Here is a 26,156-nt window from a genome sequence, read left to right as displayed (position 1 = left end):
AGAGATTTGTGTACACAAATGGAAGAAATACCTTTCTACTTGTAGCCTTCACTCTCCCCAACTTTGTCCTGTAAATATCATTGCTAAGGCAGCAACACCAGCATGAGCTGGAGGCAGGGTAACAAGAGAGCGCTATGGCCTGGACTAACAATTACAGCCCATTGGGCTGGTCACTGAATCACCTCTGCAATGCCCTAAGACAGAACAACAGAATCAAAAGCTGGTTTCTTGGAGAAAAAAACTTAAAAACTTTTTATTTTTTAAAAATAAAATTTATTAACAAACTTCTGACTTGAAAGATCAAGAGAAAACAAGACATAAAACTGTATTAGGAAAGAAAAGGGACACAAAACTATAGGTACAGTAGGGATTTTTTAAAGGATTTAGAGAAGATGGTGATAGAAGCAATATAATTTTTAAACTTCTCTGAATCCCCACATAAAAACAGAGCAACGAGATAGCAAAATCAAATCCCACCGACACTTCCAAAAAACAAGGTAGCAGGGTATCCTCATGAATCCCGCTATATAAGTGGAAGAGAATAAACCACCAACATCCATAAGACCTGTGATTGATATCAATGCGGAAGCAACAGGACATCTGATAGGCCTGAGGAATGGAGACCCCGAAATGCCCTACTCTCAGGAAAGTGGGGTAGGCCAATTTAAGAGCAGCAGCTGAACTGGAAGGGTTATGCCCACTCTAACAGCAGGTCAGTGCACAGGCCTATACATGTGAAAGGACTATTTCACTTCAATTGTGTGTAAAGAAAAAAATGGTAAATGTTCTTATTACTTAACAGTATATGCAGTTAGGCAACAAGTGAAAGTCTACATAAGGAAGTATTACTAGAATTTGAAACATGAAACTTCCAAAATCTGAAGATGTTAAGACAGCTGGTGCATAAAGTTTTAAAAAGCATTTGATATTATAATTTTTAAAGCAGAAAATGATAAAAATGTCTCAAGTGCTTTCATGGTTTCTTGGAAAGACAAGAGCAAAAAGAAGAGGGAACGCTTTGAAGAAACCTCATTCCCAATTAAGAATCTACGACTGATAAATCTATGACTGATAATCAGTTGAATATAAGGGTAAGGACTGACACAATATACAATAGTTCCTTGTCATTTGTCATTCCATGGTTCTACCATTATATCGTCTACAGCAATTCCAAACTCCAAGATAGGTAGCAGTTTGCAATATTCCTGAGTCCTGGATATAAACTGAAGCCAAACTGCAGATGAAAATCACGTGGCTAGTTAGTGGACTTACTGCTTGCCTAGGATCACATCTCAAAGAGACTTCCTTGCTCTTTATCTTCATACTTTATGCCTTTTGGCTGCAATATTAAAGGCTATCGTAGAGTTCACAAATTCATGGATACACATATGTCTTAAGACATACCTCTCTTAATATCAAGGATCTCTTGTACCTGTAATCTCTTTCTGGATATTCCTTATGCAAATATAGCACTAGATATAAGGAGTTATTTCCTACCTAAAACTATGTCTATTGTACCCTTAGTTTTCATTAACACTATCCTAGAAAAGGACTATTACTCTAGGTTAAAACACCAGGTTCCAACAGATACTCAAATCTATAGAAGGTTCCTTTATTGTATATTTACAAAGCCTCACTGAAAAAAGATTTGATAGACTGCTTGACTCCTTAAAAATAATTTTTATGTGTCAAACGTTATAGATATACTACTTCGTTCCCTAACACTCCAATACACTTCACTGAAAATTAATTAACTTCCTTCATATGATGCATGTTAAATTCATATTTATTCACATTGACATAGGAACCATTTTAACAGCTGTACCACAAAAGCAAATGCAAGTAAAATAGTTATCCATCACAAGAGTAAAATTCATTATCACATACTCATCAGTTTGCCTCTTAACACATTTTTTTCTAGACCCAATTTCACTTCTCTATTACTCCAATTTACTGTTTTGAGGAAGAGCCTACTTTTCTTAAAACTCAAGACTAACAGAAATCCACTGTAGCTTAAAGTAGCAGTTGCAGATTAACGTTAGCCTGCTGACCCTTTATAATTGTGCAAAAACTTTAAAATATTGATACTATAAAATGATGTAGAAAAAAATTATTTAAAAACTTATTTATTTAAAAATTTACTTACTAATTTATTCTGTATTTAATTTGTTGTATTTGCTAACTTTCCAAATCTTAAGCACAAACACAAAGCAAATTCCTTACTTACTAGAGAGTATGCAATGTTCTCGTCTCCGTTTATAATGATCTTCCTAATTCAGCTTTTAGACCACAGCAGACTTATTTAAATTATATTTCAATTTTGGCTTGAGCCTGGTAGTGCCAAAACTTATTTCACTGAACGTCAAAATGATCATAACTACTAAACCCGAGACTCACCTTCAAAAACTATTTCAGGCCACTAATTGAATCCTGTAAGAATTTCTTATACTTTATTTATCGGGCTATTGGGACAGAATTCTATTCCTATTGTTTTTACTATGCTCTCTTATGTTTTGAAACATCCTTTGTTGAAATCTGAAATTATTATTTTATATTGTCATGTGCTTCTGTGTGATAAGGTATTGTTAAAACTTATTGTGAGAGAGTAATGAGAAATCAGCTAATGAACATGCTAAATTCACCAGAACTTTAAAAAAAAAACAAAAACAAAAAAATCCCTGTACTCTATTACCTACTTTCAGGAAGAAAGAGTAAACTATAAAGGAAATAAGTTACTAGAGATACAAAAATAGCTTTCACAGTACGGCCTGAGTACAAAACCATCTGATTCTAATTATTTTCACAAAATCATCATTCTATTAACTTCTTAAAAGGCCATAAGCTTCCAAGACACTTAAATAGGTTCACATACTATATTTACTATGTAATGAAAGTATACTACTATAGATGATTTTCTATAACAAACACTTTTTTGCTCTTTGACTCCTCATTAACAGTAAATTCACTATGGACATCCTATTTCCTAAGCTTTCTGGTTAATTAAGATTTTACTAGAGCACACTGATAAGTGTCTGAGTATTATGTTCATTAGAGCACAACACTAAGACTTCAAACTGTTTTTGATAAGGATGTATTGATAATAACCAGAACACATAAGACAATTCTTACAATTCAACAATAAAAAGACAAACCAATTTTAACCAAAGAAGATACACAAACAGCCAATAAACACTCCAAAATATGCTCCATATCATTAGGTAAATGCAAATCAAAAACCACAATGAAATACCACTTCACATCTATTGAATGGCTATAATCAATAAGATAGGTAATAACCAGTGCTGACAAAGAGGTGAAGAAATTGGAAAGCTCACACACTGCTGGTGGGAATGTAAAATAGTACAGCTGCTTTGGAAAACAGTCTGCCAGTTCCTCAAAATGGTATATGTAGTTATTCTACTTTTAATCATATATCCAAGGGAAATGAAAATATACTCACACAAAAACTCATACATATATATTCACAGCAGCATTATTGATAACAGACAAAAAGTAGAAACAACTCAAATGACCATCAGCTGATGAGTGGATAAACAAAATGTGGTATAGCCATACAATGGAATATTTTTCAGCCATAAAAAGGAAGGAAGTACTTACACATACAAAAACATGGATGAACCTTGAAAGGTTAAATTAAAAAAGCCAGATACAAAAGGCCACATATTGTATGGTTCCACTTAAAAGAAATGTCCAAAATAGGTAGATCCTATTTCTACAGAAGATAGATCAGTGGTTGCCAAGAGGCTAGAAAGAGGAAAGAATGGGATTCTTTTGGGGGGATAAAAATGTTCTGCAATTAGGGCTTCCCTAGTGGCGCAGTGGTTGAGAGTCCGCCTGCCGATGCAGGGGACACGGGTTCGTGCCCTGGTCCGGGAAGATCCCACATGCCGCGGAGCGGCTAGGCCCATGAGCCATGGCCGCTGAGCCTGCGCTCCACAACGGGAGAGGCCACAACAGTGAGAGGCCTGCGTACCGCAAAAAAAAAAAAAAAAAAAAAGTTCTGCAATTAGATAGTGGTGACGGTTGTACAACTCTGTGAGTACACTAAAAACCAGTGGATTGTACACTTAAGAAAAAATGACTTGTGCATTGAAAATTACAAAGCATTGTTGAAAAAGAAATTAAGAAGACCTGAATAAACATAAAAATATCCTGTACTGGGCTTCCCTGGTGACGCAGTGGTTGAGTCCGCCTGCCAATGCAGGGGACATGGGTTCGTGCCCCAGTCCGGGAAGATCCCACATGCCGCGGAGCGGCTGGGCCCGTGAGCCATGGCCGCTGAGCCTGCGCTTCCGGAGCCTGTGCTCCGCAACGGGAGAGGCCACAACAGTGAGAGGCCCGCGTACCGCAAAAAAAAAAAAAAAAAAAAAAAAAATCCTGTGTTTATGGATTAGAAGAATTAATATTGTTAAAATGACAATAATCCCCAAACTGATGTAGAAATCCAGTATAATCCCCATCAAAGTCAGGTGGCTTTTTTGCAGAATTTGACAAGTTGATCCTAAAATTCCTATGGAAATGCCAAGGGACCCAAAGGAGCAAAACCAATCCTGGAGAGAAAAAAAGTCCAGAGATGGAGGACACACAATTTTCAATTTCAACACTTACTACAAAGCTACTACAAAGTAATTAAGACACTGTGGCACTAGCATATGGACAGACAAATAGATCAGTGAAATAGAATTGAGAGTCCAGAAATAAACCCTCACATTTACGGTCAACTCATATTTAACAAGGGTGCTAAGATAATTTAAAGGGGAAAGAATAGTCTTTTCAACAAATGGTGCTGGGACAACTGGATATATACATCTGAAAGAATATAGCTAAACCCTTACCTCACATTATATACAAAAATTAAGTCAAAACTGATCACACAGCTAAATGTAAGAGCTAGAACTATAAAAGTCATAGAAGAAACACAGGTGTAAATCTTCAAGATTCAGGATTAGGTTTGGGTTTCTTAAATACGACACCTACAGCACAAGCAATGACAGAAAAAAAACAGATAAACTGGACTTCACCAAAATTTATAACTTTTGTGCATCAAAGGACACTTTCAAGAAAGCGTAATGATAAACCACAGAATGGGAGAAAATATTTATAAATCATATATCTGATTAAGGGTCTAGTATCTAAATTTATATAAACAACAATAAAAAGACAAATAACCCAGTTTTTAAAATGGGCAAAGAATCTGAACAGACATTTTTCCAAAGAAGATATACAAATGGCCACTAAGCATATGGAAAGTTGTTCAACATCACTAGTCATCAGGAAAATGCATATCAAAACCACAATGAGAAACCACTAGGATGGCTATAATTGAAAAACTAAACAATTGTTGATGAGGATGCAGAGAAATTGGAATCCTCATACACTGCTGGTGAGAATATAAAAAAGCACAGTTGCTTTGGAAAATAGCCTGGCAGTTCTTCAAATGCAAGCACAGAGTTACCATATGATCTACCAATTCCACTCGACAGTTTTCAGAATTCTGTTTTGTATATTTGATGGTTATTTGTGTCTAGACTCATCAGTCTTCAATTATGTAGCATTTCCAGGGATGGGGAAGGGGTGGGGAAGAGGGTACAGGAGCTGATGGCCTAATTTGTCATCTTATTAAGAGCCAGATGCCTTTTCAGAGTTATATTAAATATAGCCAAATGTTGCTCATTGCCCATACTGAGGAGCTACTAGCCCTCAAGCTGGTAAAGGGTCTTTTCTTCCTGAGCAATTAAGTTTAATAACACGCATTCCCAACTCCCAATCACAAAAGGAGACATCTTCTTCTGGCCAAGTTCTGTCAATATGATTTGGTAACGCCCTAGAAAACTGAAAACAGATGCCCACACGAAACGTGTATATGAATGTTTATAGAAGCAATTTTCATAAAATCTAAAAACTGGGAACAATCTAAATCCAATCAACCAGTGAATGGATGAACAGAAAGTGATAAATTCATACAATGGAATATTATTCAGCCATAAAAAAGTGAAGTACTAATATATACTACAACATGTATGAACTTTGAGAACACGCTATGCAAAAGAGGCCAGACACAAAAGGCCATACATTTTATGAAATGTAGAACAGGCAAATCCTTAGAGACAGAAAGTAGATTAGTGGTTGCCAGGAGCTAGAGAGACAAGGAATAGGAGTGACTGCTAATGGGAATGGAGTTTCTTTCTGAAGTGATGAACATGTTCTGGAATCAGATAGTGGTGATGGTTATACAACTTGAATAGTCACTGCACTGTACACTTATAAAAGGGTGAATTATATCACAATTTAAAAAATATATACATTTTAAAAATTACAGTTACATGATAGCTTTAATTACCTAAAGAAACAGTATGTAACATTTCTTTTCCATAATCTAATAAAAATATACTATACTTCTACACACAGACATATACCAGAACTACTACTGTGCTAGAATATTAAGAGGAAACCATTAATGCAATTAAAACCACTCTCAGAGTAAATTATTAAAAGTTGTTTTTAAGACTGCCTAACTTTCACTAGGTCTTACCAATTTTCAAATCATCAGCTAGACTTTCTTTTGTAAGATTCAACAGTTCTCGTCCATCAATGTTATTCATTTTGAAAATACCAACAAGGTCTTTTAAATCTTGTGCACAAAGCCAGTTTGAGACATCGTCCTCTGACCAATCTTCAGTAAATTGCTTTGGTTGATCTTCTGCGATCCTTGCTTAAAAACAAACAAACCAAAAAAACCCCACAAACAAAAAGTAAGTGAAAAAACAAGAAAAAGTATATCCTTTATAAACATTCTCACTTTGTACTAAAAAGTAAATGAAATTTTCTTAAGTCTGTGTTTTCTACTTTAAAATCCTTTAAGAAATTTTTAAAAATCAAATAATACTACGTATAAAGTATTATTTAATGCTACATTAAATGCTACTCTTTTGGAACATTTTACACTCCAGAAAAAGTTTACCTTTATTATATAAAATTCGTATCAGCAGAAGTATTATATGTGATCTGTCATCTGCATATCAGCACCACTAATTGGTTAATTCTGACAGTGATAAAAATAAAACTCCTAAATTAGGTGTCAATGTTGCTTGAGAAAACCAAAAACAAAAGCAACAAGATAAAACTATCATTTCTATTTTGTTCTAGGCTATATTTATCTGAAAAAGTAGTATGGAGTATAAATAAAGAGCTTACAAAACTATGGGAGGTATGATATACACGAATGTGCATCCAAAAGCATTTACCAACAGTTTTAATGGAGATGTCTGGGTTAACTTTAACACTGGGTTCTCTAAAATTATTTTTAAATTATATTAAATTTGTATGTATGCTTTATATTGAGAAAAGCAACATGAATAATTTGTCAAAAAATTACTGAATTTCTCCTTTTAATGGTGAATGGTGCTGAACTGGGTTACACATGATATCCTTACTAACCTTGGCAAGGTGTTTCCAGGTCAAACTGCCAGATATTCACTGTTTTGTCCATTGAACCAGTAGCAAGTAAAAGGGTATTGGGTGCAAAGGCACAAGTCGTGACATACCTAGTTAATAAAAACAACTATTATATATCCTCAGACCAAGTTTTTAATTATATTAATACAAAGTGAGGTTAAGTTCAGACCTGGTGTGCTGAGTCAAGGTGTGAAGTATATCCTCAGTATTCTGAAAAACAACACAAACAGCTTTATATTTACTCAGGCAAGAGTAAAGCTACTGATAAAGACTTGTTTGACCTGAATGGTTTATATACGCTATGTATTCTAATATTATGAGTCACTAATATAAACCAAAACTTTACCCAATGAATAGAGAATAGCATTTATAACTAATAACATTATCAAGTACTTATTTCACTCTTTCTCAATTATCAGCACTGCTGTCTGCTGAAATTTTTAGTATAATATAGTCCTGGCTGATTTGTCTCAACTTACTAATAGTAACCATGAAATTATTTGTATTTTTGCTATGGCATTTGACTGTACCCACTGCAGACCAGTGAGTAGAAATTAGTCATTTCAATATTGAGTGCACTTAGCGGGCCATCCAACAACTAGATCTATTTAACTAAGACTCATATACATATTTTATGGAGAAAATTTAACATTATAGCTATTTCTGTGAATGTAAAATCTCGTGAAAATTTCCTGAGAAATATTGAGGATCTATTTCACCTCGTTTGAGTACTCTTGCCCACTTCCTGCCAGAACTCAATAATTTTAACTGCTGTGTGGAGGACTAGCTTAGCTTCCTTGCTTGACCCACTACACTTTGATAATTCACATCTCTATTTCTTTGCTGGCACAGCTACAACCTAAGCTCAACCACTGTAAGGTCCCACTCAACACCGATTTCTCTTGGAGAATATTTTCGTCAATCATACTTTCACTATATATTAAATGTTCATTTTTCTTCATACTTATGCAACCTGGTCTTTATTCACATGCATCTACCAAAAAGCCCTATTTTTCCAAATCCTTTATAACCTACTCTTCTTATACTAGTCTCTAAATCCAGGTGGGACTCTATAAAGTGACAGAGCCGCTTTCAGCTATACCTTCCCAAAACCCTCGGGTAAACACTCCTTTGTTGTTATGGAAACCTGGTGTAAGAGTTTAAGAAAAATTGACTTAAAGTGATTTTTTAATATTGATGCTCTTTAAATCTGTATTTTCTTTGATCAGACTAAACATCTGTCTATCTTAAAACCATTATTGAAATATTTAAGGGCTTGTTCCAGAAGCAATACCTTACCTGCATAACTATTTTAGCATTTCTGAAAATGTATATATTATATTCTTGGGCATCCTAAACGGAAAAAATATGTACATTTTTCTCATCTTGCCTAGCTAAACTTGAAGTTCAGTAGCCTAATAAGCAAACATAATTTATACAGATCATACAAGATTTTGAAATACTTACAGTATCATACACTATGACAGACTTATCCACTGATCTTTAAAAGAAAAAAAAAAGATTATGGGTGAAAGTTCTATAAAAACAAAGTACAGTATTTATGTAATTAGTATTTTTAATCATTTTAATAACTTTTTAAGGCTGACATATTGATATGCACACATTCAGAATGCAGTCTATTTTGTTCATATGTATAAACTTTTATTTAAAAAAACTACATGCCATATACCAAATACCAAATTTATCAGAAAATTATAAACTCTATTAAACGCTAGCACATGCTATTTATACTATATAGCCATAAACAGAATAAGCATTTGTAATGTATAAATAAGACGCAATCTCATATCAAGTTAGTAACTCGAAGGGAAAAACTACTACAAGGAAAAGCTAGTACATTCTACTTGATTCTTGTTCCAAATAGCATTGCTATTATTGATATGGCCGTGCCTTAATTACTAATCAATATGCATATATGTCTTGATTGTGACTCATTTTTGAAAATTATGATTCTAAACTTGATATGGACCCTACATTGTTTCTTTCAATGCTATAAAAATTAAAACAACCAGGGCTTCCCTGGTGGCGCAGTGGTTGAGAGTCTGCCTGCTGATGCAGGGGACACAGGTTCGTGCCCCGGTCCGGGAAGATCCCACATGCTGCGGAGCGGCTGGGCCCATGAGCCATGGCCGCTGAGCCTGTGCGTCTGGAGCCTGTGCTCCACAGCAGGAGAGGCCACGACAGTGAGAGGCCCACGTACCACAAAAAAAAAAAAAATTAAAACAACCATCTGGGTTTATTCTAGTGGTGAAAAAGAAAACCATCATACAAAGAAAAATGCAATAACATAACAAACTACTTAATTGAGAACAACAGATAAATATGTTTCTACATGATATTTTCCCCCTGATATAGCTGTTATGCCATGATATATGTTGCAAAGCAAGAAAACATATCAACAATACGAGTGTTACTGCTCTCTGCACAACTTTAATAGTATTTGTACTTATTATTATTAAAAGGTAGCTGATTACAGTCTGACCACAGGAGTCACACCTATTAGAAGGCTTAAAATTCTTTTAAGGACTTCCCTGGCAATCCAGTGGTTAAGACCCAGAGCTTCCAATGCAGGGGGCTCAGGTTCGATCCCTGGTTGGGGAACTAGGATCCCACATGCCACCAAAATTCCTTTGAATAAGACTGAAAATTTCGTATTTAGTAGTCTCTCCAGTGTTGGTGATGGATTTTGACTACAGAATCTTTGCCATAATTTCAAAATAGAACTTATACGTTGTTCGATGTAAAATAAAATACAAGCAAATAAGAAGCATATAAATGCATTCTGGCATCAAAAACCAGAATTATAGCATTAAACATTAAATTCCAGCCAAAAAACACTGAGAAACTATATTAGCAGCTAATATGTATATGCTAGACATGATTTATAGACACTCTTATTTTGTCCTAAATTCCTCAAAGTACAAAGTATTATTTCTGGAATATCTAAAATTCTTAGGGAAAACTTCATTACTTCTTAGCATCCTTAAAACAAACTAAAAGGAATTTCCACTTTGAGACTACCACTAGTGCAATTAAAACTAACTCATCCTAATGATGTATCACTTGAGAAGCTGAATCATCATTAGATAGTCTTGTAGGCAACAGATAGCCAGCCATGATGGCAATGAAATAGGTTCACTTGCTGATGAGGTATAAAAATGAATTTGAGAAGCAAAAGGCCAAACATGAAGAACTCTTTAAGGGTCTACTGAATCTAGGCAAGAAGACTAGAGATTATGGGCAGAGACCTGTGGCCATTTAGAGATTAAAAGGATTTTAAACTCGCCTCCTATAGTCCCTAATTTGACTAATGGGAATTCAAAGGAAGATGTAATGGGATTTGATAACTGATTAGATTTGGGGGGAAGGAAGTTAGGATTAGGGAAAAATAATAGTTTTCAATATTCAAGATTTGGGTTTCAAAGGCAGAAAATAATTATAACCACTGTAAACAGACATAAAATACCTTGAAACTACTAAAACAATATAAAACCTCAAAATATTCCCTAAATAGAACGTGAGCCAACAGCAAACAAAAATTCTGATTGTTTGGTGCCGCTGGTTATACATTTCTTGCCTGCTATATATAACTCTTCCCCCTGCTATATATAATTCTTTCAGTACCCACAATCTGCCCTGTCACCTTAACCTCACTTTCCCTTATAAAGGATGCATTAATTGTTAAGTCTTTTTGGTACTCCATTCCTACCATTTTGTGGCACTCTAAAACCTTAACTCTACTCACTTAAGAATACAAGAGAGGGCTTCCCTGGTGGCGCAGTGGTTAAGAATCTGCCGGCCAATGCAAGGGACACGGGTTCAAGCCCTGGTCCGGGAAGATCCCACATGCCGCGGAGCAACTAAGCCCGTGCGCCACAACTACTGAGCCTGCGCTCTAGAGCCCGCAAGCCACAACTACTGAGCCCGAGTGCCACAACTACTGAAGCCTGCGCACCTAGAGCCCGTGCTCCGCAACAAGAGAAGCCATGACAATGAGAAGCCCGTGCACCGCAATGAAGAGTAGCCCTCACTCACCACAACTAGAGAAAGCCTACACACAGCAACGAAGACCCAATACAGCCAAAAATAAATAAATAAATAAATTTGTTAAAAAAAAAAGAATACAAGAGAAACACGCCAATTTTATCTGCACAGCTGCTAGGCAAGAGCAACAACACATACAGTTATGTGCTTGATATGGAAGAGCATATAATCACAAGCTCAAGGGAGATGAGTGACACTGTAGTGACGTCGTACAGCCACCCAGGTCACAAATCACCTAAAGCATTTTAATTCAAACCAGTTTTATACAATGACCAAAAAACTAATCAAATGAAATTACCCACAACTATTTCATTAGGTCAAGTATGTTCCTAAGGTTTAAAGATTTATTTTACACTCACACATTTTTATTTTAAATATATATCTATGTTTCTTCTCATTCGGAAAGTATGTGTAGTTTCTTACAAAGACGTAGAAAAAAGAAGATAAAAATTATGTGAAGAAACTGGGGACGAAGAGAACATAAAGATGAGGTGGGGGAAAGAGGTGAAGATTAAGATTAGTATTTAAAATATATGTCACAACATAGAGTCCACTTCGTTAACAGAGAGCTGCAGGTTTGTTGCCGAGCTTCTTCAATAGCAATTTAAAAAAGGAAACACGCTCTGTCATACAATTTAAGACAGAAACACAAACCCAATGTATGGGAAAGGGACATCAATTCTTTAGACTGAGACCTGTAGGAACTATTTTCCCCAAAGTCTTCACAGAGATGATGCTATGAAACATAGTTCCCAACAACTCTTCCTGAATGAAGATGGTAAGTTTCAAACAGCTGTTTTATAAGGCCCCTCAGTATAGATCAATGGCTAAAACTTAACCCAGAAAAAGCAGAAATCAGAAAACGAGGGAGTAAAATAATGTTATATGTTATATAATTGCCTAATGTTCCGGATTACAAAAATAATACATAAAAATAATATTCTTGTAATATACATAATATTTAATGAACCTATACTGAGCAATTATTGTGCCCCAAACCTAATAAATGCTTTGCCTGCATTTTCTTATTTAAGCTTCATAACACTCTTATGAGGAAAGTGTTCTGACTTTCCCCATTTTATAATTCAGAAAAATGAAGCCGAGAGAAGATATGGAACTAGAACTTGTCTGAGGTTGCATAGCTAGTGCATGGCAGGGCTGGGATTAAAACTCAGTAACCTGTGTTTCTGGATTTTACACTTCCTAGAACATCATCCCCCATGAATGTATTATAATTAAACTTGATTCATAATGGGCACACACCCTGACAGTTTTAGCCTAAAAACTTACAAAACAGATCGCATGACTATTCAAATTTCACTAGAGTTTTCACAAGACATCTATTTTTTCAAGCCGTGTAATATCTAATAACCCTCATGATAAGAAAACTGCAACATGGACTCTGTCTAAAGAACTGACTTGTTCAATAGTTCTGTTAACAATGTTGTAGAGAGTACGGGGAAATAAATGATGATCTGAGTTTTGGAAAGGTGACCTTAAGCCTTCTTATGCTAGTCATTACTGAGTGAGAGAGGGTGGCTGTTGAGCCATCACTAATTCATGACAGTAAAACTCTGTTGTCCACATTTATAAAAGATAAAACATAAACAAGCATCTTGTTGAGAAGAGGGGGGACAAATACTTCCAGTTCTTTCTGGAATAAGATCCCTGGCCTCTTTTCTCCCTCTCTTGCTTAGCAGGAAAGGAATGACAGATGACTGGAAAGTCTGGGGAAGATGCTGGGCCATGTGGTTCAGCCCCTTCTGGATTTTCTTTTTTCTGATCTGCCCTTTCAGGGGAAGTCTGCAGTGGTCCATGCCACCCAAGAGCGGGTGAACAAGTCAGCTGCAGATCTACAGTCCTGCTATCTAGTAGTTATCTGTCCAGTATTTCTCTCTTACTGGTTTTCAACTCAAGAAGAAGAAAAAAAGGTGTTATTTTTGAACTCTTAAAACTCTAACAATGATAGCCATTCTTAAACTGGTTTCCAAAGAATCATAACTACTAGAACTGAGAATTTATGGAAAAAGGCAACCTCTATTTGAATTACAAAGATTGACTCTTCCTGTTTGAATAGCAGCTAATTCATATAGTGTTAACTTTATCTGGTTGGATCAAGAGAAGTAAGGGTGAAACAAAACACAAATTCGGCTAAGGGGCTAGAGGAAACTTATTAGAGGAGAGATGTGGAGAAAGATGTAGAGAAAAAGTTCCTACACATTTTGCTGTATGACATGTGATGCCATCATAGCCCTGAGAGCTAATGAAGTGTGTGAAGCAGATATGAGAATCTATGTATCTTCTGCTAACCCAGATACTGAAGAGATTTTCATAAATGTAAAACAATGCCACGTTTCTCACTATTTCTGGTTTTATTTCTCCTAAAGAAAAATGTTATGTTAATATACGAGTTTATTATTGTTTAAACAAACTTAAAATATTTTAGTCTTCTTAGTTTTATTTCCTATAAATAGCAGTATATGGAACCCTTATAAGCAAAAGCTCTTTGGAGTCCTCAATAACTTTTAAGAGTGTCAAAGAATCCTAAGACTAAAAAGCAATGAGGGGGGTGGAGTCAAGATGGCGTACTAGGACGACACGGAATTCCCATCTCCTCACAACTAGGGCACCTACCAGGCACCGGTGGGGGGCCACGGACACCTAAGGGGACGGGAGGAACACCCAACTACCAGGTAGGACGTGGGGCGTGGGGGGAGTGAAGGGGGAGGAGAAGTGGACATGGGACAGGACTGGCGCTGCTGAGGGGCGGCTGGGGGAGGGGAAGGGATCCCACGCCTGAAGAGGGAACTTGGGGAACCACTGGGAGGGCAGAGAATCAAAAGGGGGCGTGGCCAGGTTTCTCCTGCCCACTCGGACCCCCAGGAATCTGTTGAGATCCGGGGCCTGATCCTCTGCCCAGCTAGGCTCCCTCCAGCTGTGCAGGTCCTGAGGGAGTGGGAGGGTGGGAAGGGGGAGCAAAAGTAAAGGCCGGACCTCCGGGACCCCTGAGGGGAAGCTGGGGGAGGGGAGGAGTTCCTACACCCAGTGGGACCCACCCACGGTTAGGGGTCCAGCAGCGACGGGGGAGACACTGGGGGAGATGGTACGGCAGGGCGTAAAGGAACAGAAGGGAAAGGGGCCAGTGCTTTCCCTGTCCACTCAGGCATGGGGAAGCCTGTTGGGCTCCTGGGCCTAATCCTCTGCCCTCGGAGCCTCCCTCCTGCTGTGCAGAACCCAAGCCCCGCCCCTACCCCCCACCCAGGGCCCCACCTCTATACTCGGAGACCCCCTCCAACGAGCTGGGCCTACACCCCACCCACACACCCTCACTCAGGGCCCTATCTGCAAACTCCAGAACTCCACACTCCAGAGGGCCCCCTCAGGTCTTGATGCCTCTCCCATTCCGGGCAGGTCCTAAGTAGAGGCCCGACCCCACACTTGAATGTCCCCCCCCCACCCTGTCCCCCCCCCAGGCCCCGCCCCAGGCTCAAACGTCACACCCCCACCTGCCTAGGTCTCACCCCACCCTAAACCCCACCCCTGCCTAAGTTCCACCACTGCCAAAACTCCACCCCCATAGTCAAGGTTTTTTTTTTCTTTTTGCCTTTTTTAGATTGGAGTTCTGTTTTACCTTGTGGATTCATTGTTGTTGATTCTTCTACATTTTTATTTTTCCTAATAAACCTTTTATTTTTCCTAATAAACCTTTTATTTTTCTAATTCTACTTTATTCTTTACACTTTGTTATTGCTCTCTCCTTTTGGCTTGTTCTCCCACACACACTTTTTTCTTTTGTGGTTTTATTTTACCTTGCTGCAGTTGTTTCAATTATAGTTTTAATTTTCCTAATACATTTTTCATCTTTCTAATTTTATTTTATTATTCTTTGATATTTTACTGCTCCTTTCTTCTTTTTTTCTTTCTTCCCCCCACTTTTTTTTTTTTTTAACCATGCCATGAAGCTTGTGGGATTTTGGTTCCCAGGCCGGAGGTCAGGCCCAAGCTCCTGTGCTGGGAGTTCCGAGTCCAAACTGATGGACTAACAGAGAACCTCAGACCCCAGGGAATATCAATCAGAGTGAGGCCTCCCAGAAGTCCTCATCTCAGCACCAAGACCCAGCTCTATCCAACTGCCTGCAACCTCCAATGCTGGACGTCTCAGGCCAAACAACCAGTAAGACAGGAATATAGCACCATCCATCAAAAAAAAAAAAAAAAAAAAGAAAAGAAACTAGAAAAAAATATGTTACAGACAACGGAGCAAGGTAAAAACCTACACCACCAAATAAATGAAGACAAAATAGGGAACCTACCTGAAAAAGAATTAAGAGTAATGACAGTAAAGATGATCGAAAATCTCAGAAACAGAATGGAGAAAATACAAGAAACATTTAACAGGATCTAGAAGAACTAAAGAGCAAACAAACAGTGATGAGCAACACAATTACTGAAATTAAACATACTCTAGAAGGAATCAATAACAGAATAACTGAGGCAGAAGAACGAATAAGTGAGCTGGAAGATAAAATGGTGGAAATAACTGCCAGGGAGCAGAATAAAGAAAAAGGAATGAAAAGAACTGAGGACAGTCTGAGAGACTTCTGGGACAACATTAAACGCACCAACATTCGAATTACAGGGGTCCCAGAAGAAGAAGACAATAAGAAAGGTCTGAGAAAATATCTGAAGACGTTATACTTGAAAACTTTCCTAACATGGGAAAGGAAATAGTCGATCAAGTCCAGGAAGCACAGAGAGTCCCATACAGGATAAACCCAAGGAGAAACACACCGAGACACATATTAATCAAACTATCAAAAATTAAATACAAAGAAAAAATATTAAAAGCAGCAAGGGAAAAGCAACAAATAACATAAAAGGGACTCCCCATAAGGTTAACAGCTGATATTTCAGCAGACACTCTGCAAGCCAAAACAGAGCGGCAGGACATATTTAGTGATGAAACGGAAAAACCTTCAACCAAGATTGCCCAGCAAGGATCTCATTCATACTTGATGGGGAAATTAAAACCTTTACAGACAAGCAAAAGCTATGAGAATTGAGCACTACAAACCAGCTTTACAACAAATGCTAAAGGAACTTCTCTAGGCAGGAAACACAAGAGAAGGAAAAGACCTACAATAACAAACCCAAAACAATTAAGAAAATGGTAATAAGAACATACATACCGATAATTACCTTAAATGTAAATGGATTAAATGCTCCAACCAAAAGACACAGACTGGTTGAACGGATACAAAAACAAGACCTGTACATATGCTGTCTACAAGTGACTCACTTCAGACCTAGGGACACACAGAGACTGAAAGTGAGGGGATGGAAAAGATAGTCCATGAAAATAGAAATGGAAATTAAAAGAAAGCTGGAGTAGCAATTCCCATATCAGACAAAACAGACTTTAAAAGAAAGACTACTGCAAGAGACAAAGAAGGACACTACATGATGATCAAGAGATCAATGCAAGAAGAAGATATAATAATTGTAAAAATTTATGCACCCAACAGAGGAACACCTCAATACATAAGGCAAATGCTAACAGCCATAAAAGGGGAAATCGACAGTAACACAATCATAGTAGGGGACTTTAACACCCCACTTTCAACAGTGGACAGATCAACCAAAATGAAAATAAATAAGGAAACACAAGCTTTAAATGACACATTAAACAAGATGGACATAATTGATATTTACAGGACATTCCATCCAAAAACAACACAATACACTTTCTTCTCAAGTGCTCATGGAACATTCTCAGGACAGATCATATCTTGGCTCACAAATCAAGCCTTGGTAAATTTAAGAAATTGAAATTGTATAAAGTATCTTTTCCTACCACAACTCTATGAGACTAGATAGCAACTACAGGGGAAAAGCTGTAAAAATTACAAACATATGGAGGCTAAACAATACACTACTAAATAACCAAGAAGTCACTAAAGAAATCAAAGAGGAAATCAAAAAATACCTAGCAACAAATGACAATGAAAACACGACAACCGAAAACCTATGGGATGCAGCAAGGGCAGTTCTAACAGGGAAGTTTATAGCAATACAATCCTGCATCAAGAAATAAGAAACATCTCAAATAAACACCCTAACCTTACACCTAAAGCAATTAGAGAAAGAAGAACAAAAAAACCCCAAAATTTAGCAGAAGGAAAGAAATCACAAAGATCAGATCAGAAAGAAATGAAGGAAACACTAGCAAAGATCAATAAAACTAGAAGCTGGTTCTTTGAGAAGATAAACAAAATTGATAAACCATTAGCCAGACGCATCAAGAAAAAAAGGGAGAGGACTCAAATCAACAGAATTAGAAATGAAAAAGGGGAAGTAACAACTGACACTGCAGAAATACCAAGGATCATGATAGATTAATAGATTACTACAAGCAACTATGCGACAATGAAATGGACAACCTGGAAGAAATGGACAAATTCTTAGGAAAGCACAACCTTCCCAGACTGAGCCAGGAAGAAACTGAAAATATAAACAGACCCATCACAAGCACTGAAATTGAAACTGTGATTAAAAATCTTCCAACAAACAAAAGCCCAGTAGTAGATGGCTTCACAGGTGAATTCTATCAAACATTTAGAGAAGAGCTAACACATATCCTTCTCAAACTCCTCCAAAATATAGCAGAGGGAGGAACACTCCCAAACTCATTCTACCATGAGAATGAGAGGCCACCATCACCCTGATACCAAAACCAGACAAAAATACTACAAAAACAGAAAATTACAGACCAGTATCACTGATGAATATAGATGCAAAAATCTTCAACAAAATACTAGCAAACAGAATCCAACAGCACATTAAAAGGATCATACACCATGATCAAGTGGGGTTTATCCCAGGAATGCAAGGATTCCTCAATATAAGCAAATCAATCAATGTGATACACCATATTAACAAATTGAAGAATAAAAACCATATGATCATCTCCATAGATGCAGAAAAAGCTTTTGACAAAATTCAATACCCATTTATGATAAAAACTCTCCAGAAAGTGGGCATAGAGGGAACTTACTTCAATATAATAAAAGCCATATATGACAAACCCACAGCAAACATCATTCTCAATGGTGAAAAACTGAAAGCATTTCCTCTAAGATCAGGAACAAGACAAGGATATCCACTCTCACCACTATTATTCAACATGGTTTTGGAAGTCCTAGCCACAGAGATCAGAGAAGAAAAAGAAATAAAAGGAATACAAATTGGAAAAGAAGAAGTAAAACTGTCACTGATTGCAGATGACATGATACTACATATACAGAGTCCTAAAGATGCCACCAGAAAACTACTAGAGCTAATCAATGAATTTGGTAAAGTTGCAGGATACAAAATTAATGCACAGAAATCTCTTGCATTCCTATACACTAATGATGAAAAATTTGAAAGAGAAATTAAGGAAACACTCCCATTTACCACTGCAACAAAAAGAATAAAATACCTAGGAATAAACCGACCAAGGGAGACAAAAGAACTGTATGCAGAGAACTGTAAGCCACCGATGAAAGAAATTAAAGGTGTTACCAACAAATGGAGAGATATACCATGTCCTTGGATTGGAAGAACCAATATTGTGAAAATGACTATACTACACAAAGCAATCTACAGATGCAACGCAATCCCTATCAAATTACCAATGGCATTTTTTTACAGAACTAGAACAAAAAATCTTAAAATTTGTATGGAGACACAAAAGACCCCGAATAGCCAAAGCAGTCTTGAGGAAAAAAAACGGAGCTGGAGGAATCAGACTCCCTGACTTCAGACTATACTACAAAGGTACAGTAATGAAGACTATGGTACTGGCACAAAAACAGAAATATAGATCAATGGAACAGGATAGAAAGCCCAGAGATAAACCCATGCACATATGGTCAACTAATCTATGACAAAGGAGGCAAGGAAAAATAACGGAGAAAAGACAGTCTCTTCAACAAGTGGTGCTGGTAAAACTGGACAGCTACATGTAAAAGAATGAAATTAGAACACTCCCTAACACCATTCACAAAAATAAACTCAAAATGGATTTGAGACCTAAATGTAAGACCGGACACTATAAAACTCTTAGAGGAAAACATAGGAAGAACACTCTTTGACATAAATCACAGCAAGATCTTTTTTGACCCACCTCCTAGAGTAATGGAAATAAAAACAAAAATAAATGAATGGGACCTAATGAAACTTAAAAGCCTCTGCAAAGCAAAGGAAACGACAAACGAGATGAAAAGACAACCCTCAGAATGGGAGAAAATATTTGTAAATTAATCAATGGACAAAGGATTAATCTGCAAAATATATGAACAGCTCATGCAGCTCAATATCAAAAAAAAAACAAACAACCCAATCCAAAAATGGGCAGAAGACCTAAATAGACATTTCTCCAAAGAAGACATACAGATGGCCAAGAAGCACATGAAAAGCTGCTCAACATCACTAATTATTAGAGAAATGCAAATCAAAACTACAATGAGGTATCACCTTACACCAGTCAGAATGGCCATCATCAAAAAGTCTACAAACAAGAAATGCTAAAGAGGGTGTGGAGAAAAGGGAACCCTCTTGCACTGTTGGTGGGAATGTAAATTGATACAGCCACTGTGGAGAACAGTATGGAGGTTCCTTAAAAAACTAAAAACAGAACTACCATATGACCCAGCAATCCCACTACTGGGCATATACCCTGAGAAAACCATAATTCAAAAGGACACATGTACCCCAATGTTCACTGCAGCACTATTTACAACAGCCAGGACACAAAAACAACCTAAATGTCCAAAGACAGATGAATGGGTAAAGAAGATGTGGTACATGTATACAATGGAATATTATTCAGCCATAAAAAGGAACGAAATTGGTCATTTGTAGAGATGTGGATGGATCTAGAGAGTGTCATACAGAGTGAAGTAAGCCAGAAAGAGAAAAACAAATATCGTATATTAACGCATATATGTGGAATCTAGAAAAATAGTACAGATGAACCTATTTGTAGGGCAGCAATAGAGTCGTAGGTACACAGAACGGACATGTGGACACAGAGGGGGAACAGGAGGGTTGGATGAACTGGGAGATTAGGTTTAACATAAATACACTACCAGGTGTTAAACAGATAGCTAGTGGGAACCTGCTGCATAGCACAGGGAGCTCAGCTTGGTGCTTTGTGATGACCTAGGTGGATGGGATAGGGGGTGGGGAGGGGGAGGTCCAAGAGGGAAGAGATATATGTATACATATAGCTGACTCACTTCACTGTATAGCAGAAACTAACAGAATATTGTAAAGCAATTATACTCCAATTAAAAAAGAAAAAGAATCACTAATTATTAGAGAAATGCAAATCAAAACTACAATGAGGTTATCACCTCACACCATTTAGAATGGGCATCATCAGAAAATCTACGAACACCAAATGCTTAAGAGGGTGTGGAGAAAAGGGAACCCTCTTGCCCTGTTGGTGGGAATGTAAATTGATACAGCCACTGTGGAGAAGAGTATGGAGGTTCCTTAAAAAAATAATAATAGAACTACTATATGATCCAGCAATCCCACTACTGGGCATATACCCAGAGAAAACCATAATTCAAAAAGACACATGCACCCCAATGTTCACTGCAGCACTATTTACAATAGCCAGGTCATGGAAGCAACTTAAATGCCCATCAACAGACGAATTAAAGAAAATGTGGTACATATATACAATGGAATATTACTCGGCCATAAAAAGGAATGAAACTGGGTTATTTGTAGAGATGTGGATGGCTCTAGAGACAGTCATACAGGGTGAAGTAAGTCAGAAAGAGAAAAACAAATACAGTATATTAACGCATATATGTGGAACCTAGAAAAATGGTACAGATGAACTGGTTTGCAGGGCAGAAATTGAGACACAGATGTAGACAACAAACGTATGAACACCAAGGGGGGAAAGTGGTAGAGGGCAGGTGGTGGTGGGATGAATTGGGAGATTGGGATTGACATGTATACACTAATATGTATAAAATAGATAATAAGAACCTGAAAGAAAATAAATAAAATTCAAAATTTCAAAATAAAATACAAAAGAGAGAATAAGTCATAAAGTTTACAGTAAGAAGGTATTATGTGCATTTAATTGGAATCCCCGAATTAGAGAAAGAAAAGGACAGAGGCAATATTGGAAGAGATAATAAATGAGAATTTCCCCCAAAACTGATGAAATATCATTCTACATCTGTAAGAAGTTCAGTAAATTCCAAGCAAACTAAATAAAAAGAAACCCAATACTAGATACATCAAAGTAAATGTGCAGAAAACTCAAAATGTGTGAGAAGCCAGTGAAAAAAATATAAATTATATCCAAAAAAAGCAACAGTCAGAATAAAACTGACTTCTCTGTAGCAATACACAAAAATAATATGGCCTAAGTTGTATTTATTCCAACAAAAGATCAGTTAACATGTGTAAAGCAGATTTATAAAAATCAGTATAATTTATGACACTTATAGAATAAAAAAGAAAAAGCACATGCTCATTTCAAAAGATGCATGAAAAATCATTTGATAAACTATAACACCTATTCATGAAAAAAAATTCTTACAAACTATATAGAAGGAACAGAAGAGTTAATAAAGCTTATCTCCCAAAATCTACAGTGATCACACTTAATAATGAAAGCGTTCCCTTTGCAGTTAGGTCAGACAAGGTTGGCTATTTTCACTATTTCCATTATCCTGGTAGCCAGTTAGCCAGTTCAGTAAGGCACAGGAGATACCAAAGGTATAAGGATTAGAAAGGAAGAGACAAAAGCCATAATTAACATATGATATGATTTTATATATAAAAAATCCAAAATTAGAATCTTAACAGATAAATCCAGTCTTTCCATATATATTTCCCTATATTAGCCACATCTTTTATAATAGCAACAAAATAATTAAGTGCCTAGAATAAATCTAATAAAAGATGAGGAGGACCTCCACAAGGATGACAAATAAACTGTATTCTATTGAGAGACATTATATTGAGAGAAATCAAAAGACAAATAAATGGAAACATACACCATATTCATGGGTTGGAGACTCAACATCATAAAGATGTCAATTCTCCCCAAATTTATCAGACTCAATACAATCCCAGTCAAAATCTAAACAGGTTTGTGTGGGTAGAGGGAGGAACTGGAGACAATCTGACAAGCTAACTCTAAAATTTACATGGAAGTGTCAAAAGCCAGGAACAGCCAAGTTATAAAGGCTCAGAAAGATATCAGAGCAAGGATAAACAGAAAAACAGAACAGAGTAACAGGCTGAGAAGACCCACACATATATGATCAGTGATTTCTGACAAGGTGGCATATGAAAATGGTGAAGAAAAGATTATCTTTTCACCTTACAGTACTGAGACAACTGGATATCCATGTGGAAAGAAATGAAACTGGATTCCTATCACATATTATATACATCAGATTTGTTCAACCACTAGGAAAACAAACGTAATGTTGAGTAAAGGAAGCCAGACACAAAATAATTCATAATGTATGATTTCTTTTAAATCAATTTAAAAGGAAAAAGCAATGTTGCATATGACCTGAGGTACTGTCACCAGAAAGGGGCACTTGGAAGGGGAGGACTTCTAGAGGAAAACCAGCAATGGTCTATTTCCTGACCTGAGCAGCGGTTACAAGTTTGCATCACAATGATTTATCAACCTATTCTCTTATGTTTTATGTACTTTTCTGTAAGTCTACTCTATTTCATACCAAAATGGTTTAAGGAAATTAAACTAAGTAACTTACCCTGAAACTAACATCTGCCCATCGTGAGAAAAAGCACAAGTCAGAACAGGAGCACAGTGCCCACTCAGTATACTTTTATATTTGAATTCAAAACCTGCAAACAACAAGGTGAGAAAAATTAGCAAGCTGACTGTGCTTAGAATTTATTTTTAAGTAAAAACTATTTCATTTATTTGTTCAATACAATCTTTGAGTGCCTAAAAGACACAAAAATGAAAAAAAAATTGTCATGCAACTCAAGTGAGTAAGTGGTTTCAAAAGTTCAGCAATGGGTAAAGAAAATGGTGGGGTTAGCAAAGGCTAGATGGGGGGTTATAATCATCAAATTATTTTTAAATTAAAAAATTCTAAACTATTAAATACATAAAATTTTCAACTAATTGAAATTTTAAACTATACTTCAATCTTGTTATCTTAAAAAATACACACACACCACACACCAACTGCCCAAACGCCTAAAAGAATCAAATACCTGTAGTTTTAAATATCTGATATTAAGAAAATATTTTCTGATTCCATAAATTAAAAATAATAGTAATGTAACATCTTATAATTCCAATATATCCTATAAAACTCCTACAAGTATGGTAACACTAAAATTCTTTTTATGCTTTCTATAATTACTGAAAAGGAATATCATAACTCTTTTAAAGGTAAGCTGAGGGAATTCAATGTATTTTAGTGACAACATATGAAAACAATCACTAAGAAGTTGGCCTGGCAAGACAAGGAAATAAGTGAAATCTGTAATTTTCTCGCACCTAATAAGAACTTTTTCGAAGTGTTAATGGCTCTTAAGATAGAAAGCATTTAACTAAACAAAAAGGTCATTAGAGCAGGTAAAAGTTTCAACAAATAAAAAATATATATTTATTTCCCTTTATTGTTAAGTATTTTATTTCTATCCAAAATAGAAAAAAATATGTTTTTATATGGGACAGCAGATATAGGCATTCAAGGCACTGATCAATACTTAGGCATATACAGATCAATAAGTAGGCACAATCAATCAAACAAAGCAAAAATGTTAAGTTGCAAACTAAATGAAGATTTAATAAACCTGCAACAGGATCCTAAGAATCTGTTACATTCTCAAGTATAAGATCCATTTGTCTATCTATTCCTCTCTACAAATAAGCATTAAAATTAGGTGCAGGGGCTCCCCTGGTGGCGCAGTGGTTGAGAGTCCGCCTGCCGATGCAGGGGACACGGTTTCGTGCCCCGGTCCGGGAAGATCCCACATGCCGCGGAGCGGCTGGACCCGTGAGCCATGGCCACTGAGCCTGCGCGTCCGGAGCCTGTGCTCCGCAGCGGGAGAGGCCACAGCAGTGAGAGGTCCGCCAAAAGGTGCAAATAATGCTAAACGCTTTATTGAAAGGCTTTAACTGCACATGTTTATATACTGTTATATATGTTTTTTAAAGAGCCAGTGTAAAAACACATTTTCCAGACAACGTATGAAAAGCTTTGCTTTTGAATTATTAAAGATATGTTGTATTTAGAACATCCACATACATGACTATATTTATGGTTTCTTATAAGAATTTCACCTTGATAACAGAAGGAAGAGGTAGGATAGACCAGAGAAGTAATAGAACTCTTATCTTTACCAGCATGTCACCGAATACATTAAAAAATTACTGAATGTAACCTAACAGACAATAAAGTAACTAAATTTCCTCAAAAAAAAATGTATTTATTACTTTGTAATAGCAGACCCTTCTCTATACACTAGCATAATGACAAAGATTCTCTCCCTGACCGAACTCTACCCAGGCTCTTCTGAGATGCCTCCTGGACTAGGCCTTGACCTTGGCCTACAAAGACTTTAACACAGTTTCTAAGAGTTCAAGGTTGCATCCCTAGGATGACCCTACCCCCCTTATAAAGTGCCTGCCTGGGAAAACTCAGGGCTGCCAAAAGAATTTACGTTTATTCCAGCCAACACCTGGAGATAGAGCTCCTGTCTCCCCGGCTCTGTGAGGGGGAGGAGCCTAACTTCCATAAGTGCCAGTTACAAACTCACATGCGTTTCACATGGACAAATTCCTCACTTCTTGCTTTTTGTAATTTTTTCACTTCCTGGATGCTACGGAGCCCCCATTTACCCCTGCTTTATTCCCTCATGCTCCCTTTAAAATACAGTCACCTCTGTATAAACTGAAGTTGAGCTCAGTTCATGCTGGACGCTTGCAATAGTATATTACTGATTAAAATCTATTGCAATAGTATATTAAAATCCTTCCTTACCGCTTTAACTAGTGTTCAGCTTTGTTTATCTCTGGCAATAATTTTATAAACAATGAAATATAACTCATGATTTAGCTAAAGCTTATTAGGTAACAAATAATAAAATAAGAATATTTTTGGGCATCTGAAGCAAGATGGCCAACTGACCATATAATTTCAGAGTTCCCATTAAAATGATAATGAAGGAATTAATAAAGATATAAATTCACATCAGTGAAGAGAAGGGGAAGGGGGGCATCAGGAAATGAGAAACTGAAACCAATTTTGGAAAGGCAGATGCAAATTAATTGACGAGATTATATATAGAGAACAGCTTGGGGTGTAAAATGAGGGGGCTACAGCAAAGAAGTAAGCTAATCTTCCCTAGAAAACCCCAAAAGACTTAGGACTATTAACAGAAAACCCCAAAAGACAACTATTAAAAGCCAAGGAAAAAGAAAGTCAGAGATACAGACCTGAAAACGGAAAAATTAACTTTAAGTCTGTTTATAAAACGATATCTACCTCCCATCCCTCCCTGACCCCACCCATAGTATGCTGCATGAAAGCTAGATGCTT

At 36.8% G+C, this 26,156-nt stretch overlaps 1 protein-coding gene across 6 annotated transcripts in view; it reads right to left on the bottom strand.

The window, feature by feature from the left end:
• WDSUB1 (WD repeat, sterile alpha motif and U-box domain containing 1) overlaps positions 1-26,156 on the bottom strand; it is an 83,257-nt gene that overhangs the window by 46,204 nt on the left and 10,897 nt on the right. For 5 of the 6 annotated variants that reach the window (XR_011246545.1, XM_060016736.1, XM_060016735.1 and 2 more), the window contains exons 5-9: positions 23,349-23,442; positions 8,944-8,977; positions 7,646-7,686; positions 7,459-7,565; positions 6,554-6,733 (exon numbers count right to left, since the gene is read on the bottom strand). Coding sequence is in view for 5 of the 6 variants with exons in the window: in XM_060016736.1 (XP_059872719.1) it covers positions 6,554-6,733; positions 7,459-7,565; positions 7,646-7,686; positions 8,944-8,977; positions 23,349-23,442 (456 nt within the window). In the remaining variant the exon portion in view is untranslated. The remainder of the gene's footprint in view (positions 1-6,553; positions 6,734-7,458; positions 7,566-7,645; positions 7,687-8,943; positions 8,978-23,348; positions 23,443-26,156) is intronic. The other variant, XM_060016739.1, reaches the window with a different exon arrangement.

The sequence above is a fragment of the Delphinus delphis genome, chromosome 7 (genome assembly GCF_949987515.2).
Source record: "Delphinus delphis chromosome 7, mDelDel1.2, whole genome shotgun sequence".
NCBI lineage: Eukaryota > Metazoa > Chordata > Mammalia > Artiodactyla > Delphinidae > Delphinus > Delphinus delphis.
This window is presented reverse-complemented; position numbering and strand designations above follow the sequence as displayed.